Raw genomic sequence first — 19,147 nt, forward strand, 5'->3', positions numbered from 1 at the left:
CACAAAGGCTGAGATTACAAAGTGACTTGTCAACATGAAAATGTCCAAAATGTACTTTTATCCTTTCCTACACGGATGACATCAATACAAGCAGGACCTCCCCAGGGAGCTCTGTCATATTGACTTAGCCACCGGGAGTTTGGAGTTGAGGTGAGAGACAGTATTAAATTTTAACTACTCTTTAAATAACATTTTTGAAATCAATAATGTGGGTCCTGAACCCTCAGTTTTTCAATTGCATTTTGTTTCACTGTGGATGCCATGAAGATGAGGTTTTACCTGCTCTTTTTTACCCTATTTAACTGGATTCCAGAGAAGCATGTCTTCTTCAGTTTTGCACAGTAAGTATCTGCTGGTGCTACTGGGCTTTTAGTGGGTGGTGTGTGGGACAGGGAAAGTATTGAGGCAAAAGAACTCCAAGATGCATAAGAAAACATTTGGCAAAGGCTGACATTTATTTATTGCTCTTGTAATTGGATATGTGGTTCAATTTAACATATAGATGGTGGAGGAAATGAAATTACTCCAAGTCTTCTTTGCATCCATAAATCCTATGTTTTTAATCATATTAAAACTATTCTTTTCGGTCTAAGTGCAAATCAATTCTGTTCATTCAGTGCTTTTGAATGCCAATAAAGGGCATTCTGAAACTTAATGGGAAAAAATAATTTGCTTCATTTGGCTTAAAACAAGATCTTAAATGAATTACTTCTTGAGTTAGAAAGAGAAACCATTTCAGAAAGTGCTAACAATCTGTTTTCTTTCTAAAGCAGCTTTTATGATTGTTTTTCCAGTCATAAATCATTTTTGAATAACCATTTTGCATTTGTACAATGTTTCAGAAGCAGCTTTATTGTTACCTATTGATAAACTTCAGAAATGCCCTGAAACCAAATGCTTTCTTAAAGCATGAGAACATATGTCAGGGATGAAGACAGGCAAAGTGCTTTTATTTTCCACATGTACAGCTGGTTTAAAAACCTGAAATGTTTTAATAGCTACAACTAAGAGGATAAGCCCCTCCTGTTTTGGTATCAAGCAAGCTGAACAACCTCCTCCCAGGACTGAAATACCTACATAAATAATAGTGAATTATGTCTCACAGCTCTTCTGTGACTCCACATCACACACCAGCGGCAGACCTGTGACAGGTGAACACCACTGAGTTCACGCCTTAAAAAGAGAATCTTTGATCTGTTTGTTTTGCAGTCGCATTTTATAGTAGGTTGCTATGGCGGTGTGAGGGTTACAGTAGGGGGACAGTTAAACATGTTTTTAGGTGAATTCAGTGAAGCAGTACTGCTCTGTGCTGCTTGAAGGTTCATTTATTTCGTGTTTAAATAAAACACTGACTATCTGACCCTTACAGAAGTATATGGCATTTCCCACTGGAAAGCATGAGTCTAACCCTCTCAGCCCCAGTTATGAGCTAAAATAATGAGATTTTAAAGGTGATACATTATATCTGACTTTTTACTTTTATCTGAAGGCTGTTGGAGGATTTAGTGGTCATGTATTAAAGCTTCCCTTTGCAAGGTCATAGTGTGATTACTGCATCTGGACATCTAAGAAAATACCGAACGTGTGAGACTTGTGAAGGAGCCGATAACACTGGAAAGGCACCTAGATCGCTTGTAGGGAAAGGGCAAGGCTGGAGGCTGTTTGAGAGCCAAAGAAAGGTGGGACGAAAGAGAGCCCACAGCGGACATCTGTGCTCCAGGCAGACAAAGAGCTTACATGGACCAGAACAGGAGACGATGCTGGCAGCACTCCTTTAGTAACACTACCTGCTAGAGCCAGAGCAAGGCATTCAGCTGGAGACAAGTAGGGAGGCCTCTCCCCAGGTGATGTTAGTCAGAAAGAACAAGCGCAAGGTTTAAACCAAGCCAGGCTACGAGGACAGAGAGACACATCCATGCTGATGCCTTGTTTCTGAGGGCCTGTGTGACATGTGATGCTGACGGCCTTCCTAGTGACTGAGGAACACAGTGGCAAGGAGGGATGAAGACACAGAAACGCCTGCTGAGAGCTGGCACTAATTTAAGTCAACCTGTGAGATGGTGGCCAGGGCCCCTGGGTGGGATTCATCGGATTGTATGGGATTTCTACGCAGTTCTGCATGGAAGCAAGTCTCTTCACCTTCCTGTACAGCTAGTGGAGAAAAAGATGTGTATTTAGGTTATAATACATTCCACTTCAGCACACACACCTAAATCAGCTCAGGTTAACTGGGCCTGGAAAGTGCCTGTTTTTTTATTAAGAGAGTGACTAGCTCAGGTGAAGATACCAGAACCATCCAAAATGAACCGTAATGCATCCCACTCTCTTTGTCTTAGCTACAGATAAGACCTGAACATTGTAGTGTGGAGACAGCAGCTGGACTTCTATTTATCCAGAAGTAAAAGGGAGAGGAAAAAGAGATGGGGAACAGCGATAGACTCCAGTGGAACCCCGGCAGAAAGCTGGAGGAGGGGTACGAGAGGGATCAGCTTAAGGACAAACTCCAAGAGCAACCAGGGAAGCTGGGCACAAGGGCAGAAAGTGAAAGAAAAGAGGTGTGCTCAAGTCCAGCTGTACCAGAGCAGCAGGCAGGGCAAGGAAGCTGGGGTGGAGGGCTGTTTCTGAGGTTGGTATAAAGGCAGTAACTAGAGCTTTTGTCTGGGTGTTTTCTAACAGGGCTGGGGCAGAAGACAGATGAAAGGGGGTATAATGCCAAATCAAAGCAGAGGAACTGAGAAGCCTAACGACTACAATTTTGTCTGTTAATACTCCCCATGTTAAACATGACTACAAGAGCAAGGGCAGACATTGGATCAGTTTGTTCGGTGTATTCAGGTCCTACCAACACAAGCTATAGAGGAATTGCTGCTAGTTACCACCTGTCCAGCACTTACCACACTCAGCTGAAATATTTGTGCAACAAATGGTGCGGTACAATTATATACCAGCTTCCTCATTATGGTACTCTCAGGCTGTGGGAATCATAGGACGAAACCAGATGCAGAAGCCCTTTTCTAGTCTCCCCTGTGAAAAGACTTCCCCAGATACGGGAAGATGAATTAATTTTTAAAGTAGCCCCAAACACACACTTTGGAGTGCACTTGCCTAAAGAAATAGGCAAACTGCCAGCTATGCCTATCCCTAATGACTTTTTGATGCTTTGTCAAATGATGGTGGAGGCAAAAATAGGGCTGGCATATTGTTGGTTCTGCATGAGAAACAACAGTGATTGCTTGGAGCTGGGCTAAAAGTAGAAAAGATGAATCACCTGGTTGCCAGATGCTGTCAGGTCTTTGCTTGAAATCAGTCACAACAACAAGTTATGACAATCATGGTATACAGCTTGAAAACACTACTTTTGAGGGCTCTGCCTGTTTTCTTTTCAGGACAGTGTTTGCAGACAGGGCTGGCAGGGACTTCCACAGTGTCTGGTTTACGCACTGCCACCAGCTCCACATGATGGGAGGGCCAAAAGCCACCCCAACCCAGAAAATGGAAATAGAGGTCTGACATTCCCCTGAGTCTCCTCCTTCTACAAACACAAATTATTTTAATTCATATTAATTCAATGCAATTTTGAACTACGTGGCTTGCAGGGCACTGAAGATCGAGGCTGGATTTACAATGCAAAGTGGTATTTTTTCTTTCCAGAAAGCTAATTTCACTTCTGTCACTGATGGTGGGGTCAGGCATGGAGTAGCTGGGAAGCACCATCTCGTGTACAGTATGTCCAGACCATGGGTTTTAAGTAGAAGGGGAGTATTAGTTACCCAGCAGAGGGGGAGGACAGTGGTACAGACCAACGGAAACCATACCTGGCAGGAGGACAGAAATGAGGAGATCAGAAAAACTGGACTGGAGTAGGAATAACGATGGTAGCAGCCTCTGCACCTCTACAAACTATCATGTTTGGCTTTTGCCAAACTGGGAGGGCTTTTCCCAGACTGGGAGGACTCATGCCTCTGCTGAACAGTGACTAAACCAAGAACTCGGGGGAGAACAGGACAGCTGTCGTCTTGGTCTAGGCTAGTTTTCCACAGGTGCTGCTGCACTCCAGATTAGCTGGGGCTGGTCGCTGCCGTCTGGTGCCAGCTCCCAGGAGCAGTTTCAGAGTTCAGCAGTAGATACTGGCTAACAAAGCCCTGCATCACGTCTTTTATGGATTTTACCGACTGGCAGAAGCAGAGGCTGGAATGGGGCTCAGCATCTTCATTATTGAATCTTCTTTGAGTTCATGGCAGCCAAGCCAGGGAAGACAAGAAAAGCCAAGACTGCTTCTCTACTTTTGCATGACCTAGAGTAGTTCCAAGTACCTGTGCTTTACCTAAATACCCTTGGTTTTCAGGGATGAAGTTTTGTGCGCTCGCCCACAAACAGACGAACAGGTTGAAGCCCTTCAGGATTTACTGAACACAACTGAGGTACACAGATCCTTCTGTCTCTCCGGTCTCTAGGACAAATTATTCTCCCCCAAGTGCACTAATACTGCTTCTCCCCACAGAGAAAGATTTAGCCCACTTTCATTCACTTGTTCTAAAACAGCAACTCAGCAAATGCTTGGTTTTCACTGCTCTGCTGCCTTCTGATTTACATGAGAAGACCCTTCCTTCACAATGTTATAGTAGTGCATATATCAGAGCTCAGATTTCTGCAACTGATTTTGTGTTTTAAGACACCGCTAAATTGTCAAAGCACTAACACACAGTAAGTAGAAATACATTTGCTAGGGACCCTCAGCACTTTAGACCAATGCAATCCTGACCTATATGAGTGCACAGCTTTGAAGATCAGGACTGATTTTTTGCGGCATTTTACTTAAAGCAGCATTTAGAAAATAAGAATCTCTTAAGCGATACTTTTTTTTTTAATTGCTTCTATCTTTCACTAAATAATAGAGCATTTAATTTAAATGAGGCATCTCTCCCTCTTCAAAAACATTTGTTCAACCACACTCTCCCAGTATGAAGCCATCACTCTGCGACAAAGGTGTAACCGTTCCCTTGACCAACATAATTTACAGGATGAACCAGGATGTGTCTCAGATGACTTCAAGCTTTTAATGGTGCCTATGCGCAGTCTTTCTCAGCTCCTATTCATTTTATGCCCACGCCAAAATCCTGCTACTCCTCTGCTGTCCCTACTAGCATCTTCTGATCCTTCCCTTCAGTTCTCACAAACCTCGATAACCTTCCTTGCTCTTTTCCACCTTCACAAGTCAACTCACATAACCCATGTCCTTTGCTGTACCAAAACAAATCTCCCCTCCTCCATCTTTTCCTCACCACCGTCATTCTTCACTTTCTTGTACACAGGAGCCCCAAGAAGTCATGAACAACTGCAGCACATTCAGTGCAGAAAGAGCAATTCACAAGTCATTTCCATGAATATGTGAACTGAACATTTTTCAAGGGTTATAAACTGTCCATTTTTTTCATGGCTATAAACTGGGCAAGTTATAAAAAGAAAAGGGAAAGGGAATGGGAAAACGAAGGGCAATAGGAATAGGAAAGGGAACAGGAAGACACAAATAGTACCTCCCAACAAATTTTAATGGTTACAATCTAGCAAAAAAGAAGCAACTGAAAGTTATCATCTTACAAGAAGAATTATCAGGCTAATTACAGGTGCTACTCCCGCAAAAGCTGGAAAGCAAAAACTTAAAACAAAGGAAATCCTTTGTTCTTGCAGCACACACATTGCACGTAGTATCCATCAGAAGACCCAGACAGTGCACACCTACAACAGAATTATTTGTAGTGGCCCTGGGGCAGTATTGACCATTGCTGATGACGGGTAAAGAGACCAATAACCATATATGCATTATCAAAGTCTCCCATTTACGCCCGTTCATTGCTCCTCTGACACCTCACCTGTGTCAATCCAGAGTTCCTTAGTTTTCCTTACTCTCAATTCAAAAAATGCCTACACCAAAGAGAAACTAAATCTGAACTGTTGCACACCAGTGCAGACAGCAAACTAGTCAGGACAACAGGGAAAGCAGCGCTGGCAAGCTAAGCCTTGAGCTTGCTTCTTGGATGGGTTTTCCAAACAATGCTGTTTGATGTGTTGCTACCCTACCAATAATGTCTGAGAAGGCTACACTGAGACTAGCTCAGCCTTTTGTATAGCACATTGCAGTAATACATCCAGGGGCCAAATGTTTTACCATTTGTTGTTCCAAAGTCTTGATTAAAAGCATGGATGAGTTTTCTGTATGATTTTGCAGACATGTTCTCTGAGAAATTAATGAGGTAAACAGTTGACAGGTCATACATGCCTGGAAACATGATGCCCTGAGTATAATATTCCTGGTGCAACTGCACCAGAAAAGAAAAAAATAAACCCTATTGTCTGGTCACTCCATGCTCTATGCCTTTTAAAATGCATCCAGGAACTATGTTGACCTTTTTCACATTGTAAATTCATGCCTAATTTTCTGCTTACTGTTACCCCTAGATCTTTTGGTATTACTGGTTCTAAAGTTTCAGTCTGCATTGAATATGTTGGCTTCTGATCTTATTATTGCAAAAAGATTTAATTTTACCAAGAAGAATCTCATTTTCTTATTTTCCTCCCTTTTCTAATCTCTGTACTGCTGCTTCAACTTGACTTATTTCAAACCCCTTCTGGCATTTATTTCATCCCTGATCAAAGTCATCAGCAAATACAATAACTACAAAGACGGGTCTGATCTTCATTAATTCTCCAAATACCCTCAGGGAAAATAACTCTCAGCAGACCTGAAAACATGTAACATAATAACCAGCTAAACATATACCAGAAATACTCTCTCAGAAAAGGTTATGTTCCTGTCTTTGTTCTTGATTTATGAATTTATGTGCAGAAGTCATTATAAACACTTCTTAAATACATGTTTAATTTCCAGCAGTAGCAGAAAGCTATAACACAACACAGGGAACGCTAAACTGCTTGTTACAATTGGTCTTTTAAATTGAAAACATATGCTTTGATTATTTTCAAAATACTTACTAAATACTAGTAAGAATAGTTTTTCTTTCCTCAGTAAAAAAAATAAAATGGTTTTGAAAACTTTGCAGGTCATTCTCTGGCAACCTGTTGTGGTTGAAAACATCAAGAAGGACAGAGACGTCCATTTCTATGTCAGGGAGTCCAGCATAAATAGCACAAAAGCTCAGTTAAGACAACTGACCATCCAACACAAGTACGTTTTTTTTATTTGTTGTCATGAATGTTTCTGTGAAGTTGTTCATCATTTATTTAACAGGAGATTGTGCTCTTTCTTTGTTATTCAGAGTCTTGGTGGAAGATGTTCGAGGACTTATTGAAAACCAGACTATCAATGACACCTTCAGCCCACGCAGCTCTTCATCATATTATGAACACTACCATTCAATGAAAGAAGTAAGATATTTTTGTTATAATCCTCTGTAGATTCAAGGGGTGAAATTTGTCTTATGGTTGAGAATGGAGATAGGGAAAGAAATCATCAACACTTAAATAATTGTCATTGTACTGCTTAACCACTGGGAGTCGTATTTACTGTAATGGCTTCATAGAGAAAGAATGAAGCACCAGACAAAATCTCTCATACATGTATTGCCTCAAACTGCCCTTCAAGTACAGTCAATACAGAAGCAAAATGAAATCACAAAACAACATATAAATATTTTTAAAATTAAATGAATAATAATTTAGCCAAACAGAACTAAAGAGGAATTTCAGGGCTATACTTGGAGTGTGTTGTGACTGTATCTTACCTTACTATTTTAAAAGAAATTAAAGTCAGGCCAAGTGGTAAGTGGGCTGAATTGCTAGTTTTTCTTTCCCATCAGCTAAAGAGGCAGGATTTTGGGAGGTAGAATGAATTTAAGTCTAGACCACTTTCAGGGATGAAGGAAAACAATAGGGAGAAGATCTGTTTATTAACTTCATCCTTGCAGATATATCATTGGATGGAAGAAGCAGTGAAATTCCATTCTGACCTCCTCCAGAAAATATATATTGGATCATCATATGAAAAACGACCACTTTATATTCTGAAGGTACAGCTGTGACTTAAATGCAAAAACTTTCCAAGTCCTAACGTAAGCAAGTGAGACTGGGTTTGGCCAGAATACTTTCTTAAATCTATACTTCTATGGCGATTTTTTGTTTTTTAGAAGTTTCCTACTTTCTTCTGGTAAGGTGCATCACCTTTGCAAAGGCATTTGACCACATTAGGTTCCTTTTTGGGTCACAAAGAAGCTATCACATCTAGGCCATCATCCAAAGGCATGAAATACTGGCATGGTGGATACCCTCCTCTGTTGACTATGAAGCCAACCTAGTTTGTTGCCCTGCATAGTTGGCCATCTGCTTACTTGACCTCAGATCTTGCTGTAGTCTTGGTGTCTATGTTAGGAGCTTGCTGCAGGCAGTCTGAATGTGGCTCTCTGACTGTACGTGAACGTAAGACAGTATCCTGGCCCAGGATCAGTCTAAGCCCTCCCTAGAAGACAGATACTTCTTCCATCTTGGTTACTCTTTTCACTTTCACTTTTATGTGGTACACTTTACAGCAATGACATTTTAATACAAATTCTCTTTTGTTAGCTTTCTAAAAACCAGGAAAAATCCAAAAGTGCCATATGGATTGACTGTGGTATCCATGCTAGAGAATGGATTTCTCCTGCTTTTTGCCTGTGGTTCATAGGCCATGTGAGTAGATAATCACATCTGATTACTGTTTTCAAATCATAGCAAAAAATCTTTATGACATTTACCTTCTCTGTCCAATTGCACTCTGAGCTCCATAAAGTCTTAACCCATTTACTTCCATAACACCAACACATGGGATTTGTGTCTAAGCTGCATACACAGCAGTGTATGTGCATGTATGTGTGTGTCACTAGATGGAGGGGGGGGCAGTGTATGTGTGTGACAGAGAGACAGAAAGTCACATGGATCAAATGCAAAAGAGCTCAGATGTATCCTCAAGTATGAAATAAACCCCGAAGTATGTACAGCAAATTCAAGAGACATTTATAATTATGAACAGTCAGGGATGCAGAGGGCATGCCAAGAAAAGCAAGTATTTGGTAATCTACGAAGGATATGTTTAAACTGCCACATGGATCTGAGCAATTACCTTGACTCTGGGTCATACAACACATGGTGGCTCATGCTCATATTACTGCAGCTGGCACTGCCTGGAGTAGATCAGAGGACACCCAGAGTGACCTCAAGATGTCCTACAAGCCTTGGCTCTTCCCTATGTGCCTTCCTAGAGCAATAGGTACCCCACACTTGCCTGTGCAAGGCATGGCATAGTTCCACACCAGCATGCATGCCAGCAATCTCTATACAGCACTTGCTGTGATGAGTCACCTGCTGCTATTGCTCTGCATTTTCTATTTGTGCTCCTGCTTTTTTCTGGATCTGCCTCATTCAGAGAATGAGGTCACACAAGTCACCTTCTTCTGAAGGTACCCCTGTACAGACACCCTCCTTTCAGACCTCCAGAACATGACCAATAACTGCCAGCCACACGCATACTAACAGTTCATGGAAACTAGTAAATCTGGGGATCAAGTAGGTGGGATCAAACTGTAGTATGTATGGGCTTAGCCTGACCAGCCTTGATGTGCTGCCACAGACCAATGGTCACATCTGATCTTTAGTATCTTTAATATCTTTGCTGCTCAGCATAGTGAACAAAGGTACACCGAAAGATACAAAACCCATTTTTTGCACCTGGATTTTAACATATGTTGCCTCCATCTTTTTGAATTTAATGCATCTCTGCTCAACTCATTATGCTGAGCTGATGGCCCAGTTCCTAGTACGGAACAGAAAAATGCTCCTAAGGTCTTTCTGTCTCAGACAAGGTTGTCCAGCTTGCTCAGTAAATATCCCGAGATATTATTGTTACATTTTCACAGAAGCAAAGTTCACAGTAAAAAAAAGCTGGATGAGATGGAGACTTCACAATCACCAGTACTATAGCCAGAGAAACAACATAGATGAGTCCTTGAAACATGAATTATGGTTTGGCCATGATGGAACTATGGATGATGATGGTGAAGATAACAACAATAATAATAATAATGATGATGATAAATGTGTTTATTTCTGTCCTCAGTCACAACTATAAAACCTCAATGACTATAACATTTGAAAAGAAATTGAAGGAGTTAGGAACAGATACAGCTGAATATACTTGTGACCCACTGATAATCCCAGCCTCCAAGGTTCCCTTTGAGAGAAATGCATTTGCCCTTTTCATTCTGTTCCAAATAATAACCAGCTGTGCTGCCACTTTCCAAGTGACACATCCCTGCAGCATTTTTCAGAAGTAACAAGCTGAACATTTAGGTTCTCCATCCCCTTGATCTAATTGACGTGTTTTAAATTCAAATTTTATTTCTATAACAATTCACAAAGTAACGTTTTAAAATCTGACATTAATACACATCTGCACACACACACACACACATTAAAATCATGAGCCCTCTCTAGCAAATGCTAGGCATTCTTTATAATGGGTCCACTTTATCATTTAATTTTGTCATTAAGAATGTAGAAAGATTGACATTTCTCATTTAGTCAGAGAAAGTCCATTGCCTTAGGAAAACTAAGAAGGATTTTAAATGAAAGAGGGTGGTTTAAGTAAGGCAGAAAGAACAAGAAAAAGATATGATTAAGGACTTAGTCTATTCCACTCGTAACAAACCTGTTTATCTAGGTTAAAATTTCCCCCTCCGTGTTGTGGACAAACAACCAGGTTAGTATCACTAACACCTTCAAAATAGGCTGTGAGGCAAAGTTAGCAATGTAGATCTTACTGACTTGGCATACAAGTGCATTGAACTTACAATGCGACCAGAAGAGAAAATGTTACATACAGCAGCCGTCGGAAATGTTACTTGCTATTTTTGGTCTTGCTTTATTTTATGCTGCCTTTGTGGCATTTGCGGTGACAGGGAGGGTTCCTATCATTTATACAAGCAGCAAAAACTCAAACCTTCCTATTATTAGGCTTCAACTCTATGTCATGACCAACATTAAAAGACTGCAGTATATCTGATTGACTGTATCAGTTTGATTCCTACCCTTTCCCTGGCACTTCTAAACGAAGAGCTGCTTTGCTGTTAAGCAATTTCTGTGACATGACGTGCCTCTATCAAGAGGTAGACTGGTCTGATAATTGCACAATTATTTCACATATGCTATCAGGTGCCTTTCTAGGAAGGTAAGAAAACCACTATTACAAAAACTTTTAAGTTTTTAAGTTTCCCCTGTGCTTTATAGGCAATCCATGTGCGTGAGAGAGATCGGACCATGGCAAGACTTCTGGAGCACTTTGATTTCTACGTCATGCCTGTTGTGAATGTGGACGGCTATGTGTACACGTGGAGCCATCCCTCTGTACGTACAGCTTTTGTGACAGGCTGTGCAACGTACTGATGTGCTGTTTATGGAAACTATCAGTGTGCATGCTTAGGGCATCATTTCCATCATGGAACTGCACACCCCAAACTCTTAATCTGTGCTTGGGATTTCTGCGTCTCTGCCCTATTTAAATACAAAAAATACTGAAACTAATTGGCATTTGAGTCACTGTACTTTTGTGTCTTCCAAGCTGCTGGAAACACATTTGGAAATGACAGAACCTCATCCTGGGATTTTAATACTTCCAGATGTCAGGGAACGCCTGTGCCAGCCTGCAGCAGCAAGGTTACAAACATGGCACAATCCAGCACAAGCTGAATAGTGTGCTGCATCACATAGAGCACAGCCAATAATTCACTTCCTCCTCCTGCAATATAGCCCTGTTCTCTGAGTACTTTTTGTTTCAGATAAATGAAGGTATCTTTTGCCAAGGATTTTATTTATTGGTTGGAAATTCCCAGCTGTTGAGATGTTCTTTGATTTTCAGATCCTTCACTCAAGTTTCAAAAAGATAAATCTCCTCCACTCTTTTACTCAATTCGATCTTCAACCCAGCTTGATTCACATTTGGATAACTACATCGATACACCTCAACAGCTGTACACCAGATTTCCAACTTTCCACATGCTGTCAGGAATGCCTACAGAAAGATTGCACTTGGACTCCTAAACTCAAATACCTGGCCAAACTGTGTGTCTTCTCTCCTCCCTCCACAGTCCAAATCCATTGAAATCAGACCAGACATGTCCACTTCTTATCCTGTTCAACATCTCCTTTTCTCAGCCAGCCTCATGGGCAATCAGACTGTAGTTTTATAATCTCCCTTGGTGCTTTGCCTCTTCATTGGCATGTGACCTGTAGAGGCACAAGTGAGAAGTCACATTTAACTAACCAGTGAGATGGTGCATTGCTTTTCTCAGCTTTTCTCCTGAACATGGCTTGTGTGACTCTTTCCATAGAATCGGCTGTGGAGAAAGAGCCGCTCATCACACGGTAACAGCAAGTGCATCGGTACTGACATGAACAGGAATTTTGATGCACGCTGGTGTGGTATGACATTATTTCCTTCCTATTGTACCCCTGCCTCACTTTTAGCTTTTAAAAATCTTTATTTTGAAAATTTTTTCATTTACCATTTCACAAAGTTGATATACAGATAAATGAACCTGAATATCCGTTATGAACCAGTGAACACATCCCCATTTTGAGACACTTTTTGTTGGGACTCAGGATTTTTCCTCCCCAGGTGCCACACTGGGGACTAATCTCTTCTCAGCATGATGACAGGAGAGAACCAGGACCCTGGAACCCATCCACTGCATCACACCATGACACACCTGGTGCAGACTGTTGATGAGGAGGAAAGAGGGATGAGGTGGCCCTTGCCATGTCACCCAAGGCCTACTGCACCATCCAGTTGAGCAGATGCTCTACCATGTTGCATGAACTAATCACCTCAGTCATTTTTCAGTAATGCCTAGGTAACCAAGATTTTTTCGCTCTGAATGTTCCTTGTCAAGGCTCTATCATGTTTACTTAACTGCAGGAACGTTAGTACTTAATAGTCTGCAGAACTAACATGTTGCCATATAGATCAGACCTGCCTTCACTCACTACTGACAGTGATGTCCTGTATGACTTTCAGCCATTTTAGTCCATTGCTAAACTGGGAATAAAGTTATTTACTTACCATCCATGGCTATTATATAGAGAAAAATATACCTTTTTTCAGGCACAGAATTATGAAGATAAGGACTAAATACATAGATTTAAAAGTGATATTCAGTATAAATATGTCATAAAGACAGAACTTGGACAAGACTGACAATAGTTTCAGGGCAAGGTTATATAACGTGGTGCATTCAACTTGTCAAGCACTTTTGGTGGGTGGTGAACAACTTTGGAAGAGGAGAAATTATTCTAGTTTACATAGAGCAGAAGAATACAGGTAGATTAGAAAGTACTTCCTTTCCAAGTAAGCCTTTGGACAAAATGTACACCTTCTTACAAGGCAAAACCAGAACATCTTAATTGAGTAACTAGGGAAGTATTCATACTGGTTTTCAGCCATGCTACACTCCTCAGTTAGGCATGGTTGAAAACATAAGAAAGAGAAGCCTCAGCACCTTGCAAGGTCATTGGAGAGAAACAACTGTACAGATTAGTCTAGGCACCAAAGTCTGGTGCTTAAAATAACTTAAACAGATGATTGCTAAGGATCTCCCTAGGTTTCTACTTCTTAATTATACAGACAGTAAAATGCCGAAAAAAAGTAATAGTTTTCTTAATTAGCATAAAAATATTGTTTAAACCGATTCAGATGCATTAGCCATTGATAGCAATGGTTGAACAGATTTGATCCAGAACATACTAACTGCAGAATCTCCATTATTTCACACAGCTGTAGCTGTGTGAAACACCAGGCATTCAACAGGATCCTCAGAAGAACCAACCTGGAGTTTTATCACATTGTAACACTTGTAATTATTACTAGCTGTGCCAATTGAATACAGTAACACAATTATGTTCATGGGAAATGACCACAAATTCATGCAAACATGCCATTTAATCTTTACTCACCTACCTTTAAACAGTGAAGAGTTTTAGTCAGGGGTGTCAAATGTTCAGACATCCACTGGCTTCAGTGCTCTTGTGAATATACTTTGTACCACCACTAAATTCCAGGTTTTAGATCTGTGAATTTAATTAGAAATATACTGCTGTGTTTATTTGTTCTTCCCCTTCAGCTGCTCAGATAGCAACTCTATGAACTTTATGAACAATGCCTTCATGTCTTCTATGAAGAGCAAAATATACTAAATGCAGTGATACCTTACGCTCTTCTTTTATACCATTAAAAAGAAAAATTACTCCACTAAAAGCAATGCGCAATCTTGGAATTTGCTCTGTGGAACTGAATTTCACTGGAACCAAGACTTAATTTTTTTCTCCACGTTTTCTACATTATTTCCTTAGTTGGCTGTTCTGAGTACGACCAAGAATATAGGAAAGCAGACAGAACATTCATCCAAGACTGCCAGCCAAGAGATTCTTCATTGCCTTTTTCCTTGAACAGTACTCACTTCTCTGCAAAACACAACAGTGTAAAATTTAACACTGTCATTTTGTCACCTTCACGTGATTTCATATAGATGCTAGGAATTGTTTGTTTTCATGTGTATGAATTTTCATGGACCGTCTGTGAAATCTCCCTCAATTCAGAAGCATTAAGGCATATATATGTATCCCAGAACATAAACATATCACAGCCCTCTCTGCCTCACTACCCTTGTTTCTGACCCCCCAGCCTACATTTCCCAGAGTCAGTGTCTCTGTTGACACTTCTCCCCCACAGCGTGCTCTCCTCACTACATTATTTCTGCTTCTTCTGCTGTGTCACACAAGGGTGTAGGTCATATGAGGATGTATTTTCAGCCACTGATATTAAGAAGGGGCTTGCAGTATCTGTGCAACAGTTGAATGCATGAAAATACAGGTTTATTCTTAGCATTGACAGCCAGGTAACATGACCTACAAACCTAGTTTTTCTGTCTATCACAGCTACATTTCACCCATATACACCTGTACAGAGCTTTGCAACTTTTAATTAACTAAAATATATATCTATCAAAAACTTTTAAGTTGTTTTGGTGTCCAGATACGCTCCCCACTACTTTGTGGCATGCTATAGATCTCCCCTAGATATCACCGGCACCAGAAGACATTTCCTTCTCTCCTGTACCGTATGATAATACCTTGTGTTGCTTCTACAGCGCTGCTACTCTGCAGATGTAACTGGCATTATTGATTTGTGGAAGACGGACATCTCTTAAAGTCTCCCAGTGCCTGTGGATGAAGAAAGTCTTGTGGGTGTTAAAGCACTCAGTGAGCTTTATTCCTGCATAAGACTTAAGGATAAATAACCATTTAAACTACAGATAGTAGCAAAGGGGAAAACTTACAAAATTTATTAAAACATGAAAAGCTGACATTTAATACTAAAGAACCAAGCTGCTTCCAGAAAGTTATTTGGTCTTATTCTGAAGATAGCAAAAATGGTGAATCCTAGTTGTCTTTTCGGTAACTTATTCCAGTGCCTAGTTTTCCTCATTCTTAAAACCCTTCATTTTCATTTGCGTTTCTTCAACTTCCAATTGGCAGTTTGCTTTCCCCCTGAGATTAGAACTGCCTTTTTCCTGTAGTACTTCTAGATTTTAAGAAGGGATCTCACAGCCTTTTCTTGATGAATTTAAAGGGAGCATATTCATCCTCTCCTCTAATACTTTATATCCAGTCTTTGAATATTTATTTTTCTTCACCTTCTCCATATTTTTTTCAGGAGGTAGGTGAGAAACCCTAATAGGCTCACAATGATTTTTACAATATGCAAGTTTTTTCCATAGCATGGCAGAGTCCATGATTTCTTGCATATTAGTACCATACTCTGCTCTTTCATTAGACCAACAGAAATGTGGAAGTGGTCAAGGAGTAACACTGTGTGCTTTTTTGTTACAGGGGAAGGAGCATCTCCCTATGAATGTCACGAGATATACTGTGGACCCTACCCAGAGTCTGAGCCTGAAGTGAAGGCAGTGGCTCGTTTTATCAGAGATCACAAGGACATCATTAAAGCCTACATAACCATGCACTCTTACTCCCAGTTGGTATTGTTTCCATATTCTTACACTATGGACAAAAGCAAAGACCATGATGAGTTGGTAAGTCTTACCATCTCCTGAAGTTTCACATTTATTTCAGAACTTCTTATCCTGCTTGGTTAGGCTTGTAATGAGGGAGTTACAGTGCTCTAAGGATCAAGAATTAGGAAAAGAGATTTCTCTTTATGTTCTCAAGATCTTAAAGAAGTCTGGGCTGGTCTAGCAGCATGTAAGACAGCAAGCTTCTTCTAAAGACTACGGAAAAATGAAAATATCCATTCTAGATATTCCAACCTCTGATATGTTGAAGGTGCTGCTAGAAGAGCAGTATCTTGGTTTTTTTGGACACTTTGAAAAGTTTGGACACTTCTGTAAATTCCTGATTGTGTTGTATGATTTACACAAACTCTGAAATTACTTGGGTGTATAACTGAAAAATATCCTCCACATACCTAAGCAATGAAGTATTCTGGTGGATACTTGCTACTTTTATTAAGGTTTTTGCCACGGATACTTATTTAAAATGGTCCTAATGGTAGGATGGAAAATGTATCCCGCTTAATTGTTGAGCCACCAGATCCCACAGTAAAAACTCTCCTAGAAGACAGGCAGAGGTCAAAACAGAAAAAGTAGCTGCTGCTTTTTCCTACTGACTGTAACACTGAATTTGTCTGGACCTGGAAAGGATATCTAGGCTAAAATGGGATTTGCTAACACAGAAAAATTAAGCTGTCAGAGTAGGTGGACAGCTCAGTCATATTTGTTTTACCTAAAGCCATCAAATTCCCTAGAGCAAGGAATTCCCTCTCCTGGGCTTCCCAGCCCACTTTTGTCATTTCCTAAGCTCCAAGTGCCACAGCAATTAATTCTTTTATTAGCAGCAAGAGCTCCTCCCTAGCAGAAAGGAGTAGAAATCATGTAAAGGAGACCAGAAAGCAGCTTTGCAGGCTTAGGATTTGCCATATGGGAAGACAGCACATGTCTGAGGTGGACAGGTCACTTCATATGCTACATGACATAAGGGCAGGCAGTAAGAGAATTTATAAAGATACAGGATTGACATTTGCACGCACTGCTGTCATTTTTTCTGCTTTTCAACTTCATGTATCTCCCATTTTACCTAACACTCTATTTTTAAAAACCATATTTTAAAAAACGTTTTAAGAAACATATGTTGTAGAGATAAGAGGACTGTAAAGAAGTGCACAGTTAAAACATTGGAAACATCCTACTTAATTAGACAAAACCCCAGACAGTCCAGTATAGCATCTCCATTGGTAACTAGTGACAGTGAGTTCAGAAGAAACAAAAAAAATTGAGTAACGTAAATACAGAACAAACTAACTCCAAACAACATACATTCCTACGCTGTCTCAGATGCTGTTTAATTTCCTGAAACAAACTGCTTTATATACTGCAATAAAATGCAGTTGGGAGTGAACAGTAATAATGCATTTGTGACTCCTTCCCTACAAGGCAGAAAGAGATTGCACTAATTCTAGGCATTTAAGTCTTCCTCATGGCTTAAGAGTAGAATTCCCTCAATGAAAATATTTTTCTGCCATTTTTCTCAATACTACTATAGAAATCAACAGTGACTTAAATACTGTGGTAGAAAAGGAAAAATACAAGTGGGAACAAATGGTTTGACAACAGTTTGCTGCCTGAAGTGGTAGTACAGTCCCATCTGTATTTTTTACCTAGCTATAGCAGAAACGCAATTGGTAGCATGGACATACGCTGAAAATTTTAACCAGCTTCTGTGGATTTTCTAAAGCCTTTTTGTAAGTGTATTTAACAAATGAGAGATCCAGAATACAGTGTAAGTAAATCCATACATATTAACTATTATCACAAGGCTATAAAACTAATATTTTGTTTAATTTCAGGAAAGTCTGGCAAAGAAAGCAGCTACAGCTATAAAGAGGACAACAATGAAAACTTACAAACTTGGTGCTGGTGCACGAACAATTTGTAAGTACGATTTTACTGCAACAGTAGGCATGACAGTGTATCCTTGCTAGCATCAGAAGACAGCTTTCGAACCGAAGTTCTGGTTTCAGGTAACTTACCTGTTTTCCCTTCCTCACACAGATTTAGCTCCTGGAGGGTCAGATGACTGGGCTTATGATCTTGGCATTAAATATTCCTTTACCATTGAGCTTCGGGACACAGGAACTTACGGATTTTTGCTTCCTCCTCATGAAATTAAACCTACTTGCTTAGAAGCACTTTCTGCTGTCAAAGAGATAGCTCAACACGTTCTTGAAAATTTGTGATGTTGAATATAACTTATTTCAGCATGACTGTACTCAGCTCAATAATAAAAAAGCTTTCTACTTTATTAGAAGTATTTATATATAGGCCAAAAAATAAAGTATGATTGCAGCCCCTATACTTCATTTTAGAATACATCAGTTTTTTTCCAACCATACTTATATACCTATACCTACAATGGTAGTTCAGCGCACTACATATATATATGTATTGCACACTATAAGGGGAGAATAGCATAGATAATCTTATGTCTCTCTGGATGGTGGGACCTCCAGGTGATCTAGCATCTAATGGGCCCCTGACTGACATGCAGCATGATGGCCAGATCCCATCCATACAAATTCCCCAATTATGGTCATTCAGACTATTATAGGACTTCCTTACAAGAAAACAACCCTATTCATTGTTTCCACTGTCAAACAAAAAGGATGTTCACCTGACAACTTCTTGCTGCACATTTCGATAAAGGGCAGCAGGCGGCCAGACCACTGCACCCGGTGGAGGCTGCCCAGTTGGCCTGCACGGCACGTTAAGGCCTGAAGACTAATCCAAGCACCAGTAGTGCCAGGGAAAGGGGCAACGGTTTTAAAGTGAAGAGGGAATATTTAGATTAGATCTAAGGAAGACATTTTTTGTGATGAGGGTGGTGAAACTCTGGCACGGGCTGCGCAGGGAGGCGGCAGATGCCCTGTCCCTGGACACGTTGGAGGCCAGGCTGGACGGGGCTCTGAGCAACCTCAGCTAGTGGAAGCTGTCCCTGCCTGCAACAGGGCAGCTGGACGGGATCACCTTCAACGGTC

The 19,147-nt window shown here is 40.5% G+C and overlaps 1 protein-coding gene and 1 long non-coding RNA gene across 5 annotated transcripts; one reads left to right on the forward strand and one right to left on the reverse strand.

Moving 5' to 3' along the window:
• The first annotated feature begins 221 nt into the window (after nt 1–221).
• CPB2 (carboxypeptidase B2) lies at nt 222–18,414 on the forward strand. 2 transcript variants are annotated; one of them, XM_056328970.1, is made up of 11 exons: nt 224–341; nt 4,346–4,421; nt 7,059–7,183; nt 7,275–7,383; nt 7,923–8,024; nt 8,575–8,679; nt 11,272–11,388; nt 12,372–12,462; nt 15,928–16,130; nt 17,960–18,044; nt 18,165–18,414. In XM_056328970.1, exons 1-11 carry the CDS (start codon nt 262–264, stop codon nt 18,347–18,349), a joined length of 1,278 nt encoding a protein of 425 aa, XP_056184945.1. In that variant the 5' UTR covers nt 224–261; the 3' UTR covers nt 18,350–18,414. The 2 variants fall into 2 exon arrangements, with proteins under 2 accessions (XP_056184946.1, XP_056184945.1); XM_056328971.1 differs by lacking the exon at nt 8,575–8,679 and having other exon boundaries at nt 222–341.
• On the reverse strand, nt 10,582–18,269 carry LOC130144806 (uncharacterized). 3 transcript variants are annotated; one of them, XR_008820249.1, is made up of 3 exons: nt 18,143–18,269; nt 13,997–15,258; nt 10,582–12,267 (listed from the first exon to the last, which is right to left on the reverse strand). It is a non-coding gene; the product is annotated as an uncharacterized LOC130144806 (long non-coding RNA). The 3 variants fall into 3 exon arrangements; XR_008820248.1 differs by lacking the exon at nt 18,143–18,269 and adding an exon at nt 16,142–17,953; XR_008820247.1 differs by lacking the exon at nt 18,143–18,269 and having other exon boundaries at nt 13,997–16,022.
• Nucleotides 18,415–19,147: the final 733 nt, after the last annotated feature.

Source organism: Falco biarmicus, chromosome 2 (assembly GCF_023638135.1).
Source record: "Falco biarmicus isolate bFalBia1 chromosome 2, bFalBia1.pri, whole genome shotgun sequence".
Taxonomy (NCBI): Eukaryota; Metazoa; Chordata; class Aves; order Falconiformes; family Falconidae; genus Falco; species Falco biarmicus.

Coding starts and splice junctions, on each gene's coding strand:
- CPB2 (XM_056328970.1), top strand. CDS start 262: ATGAAGATGAGGTTTTACCTGCTCTTTTTTACCCTATTTAACTGGATT. Junction 16,131..17,959: donor GCAAAGACCATGATGAGTTG/GTAAGTCTTACC, acceptor GTTTAATTTCAG/GAAAGTCTGGCAAAGAAAGC. Junction 18,045..18,164: donor TGCTGGTGCACGAACAATTT/GTAAGTACGATT, acceptor TTCCTCACACAG/ATTTAGCTCCTGGAGGGTCA.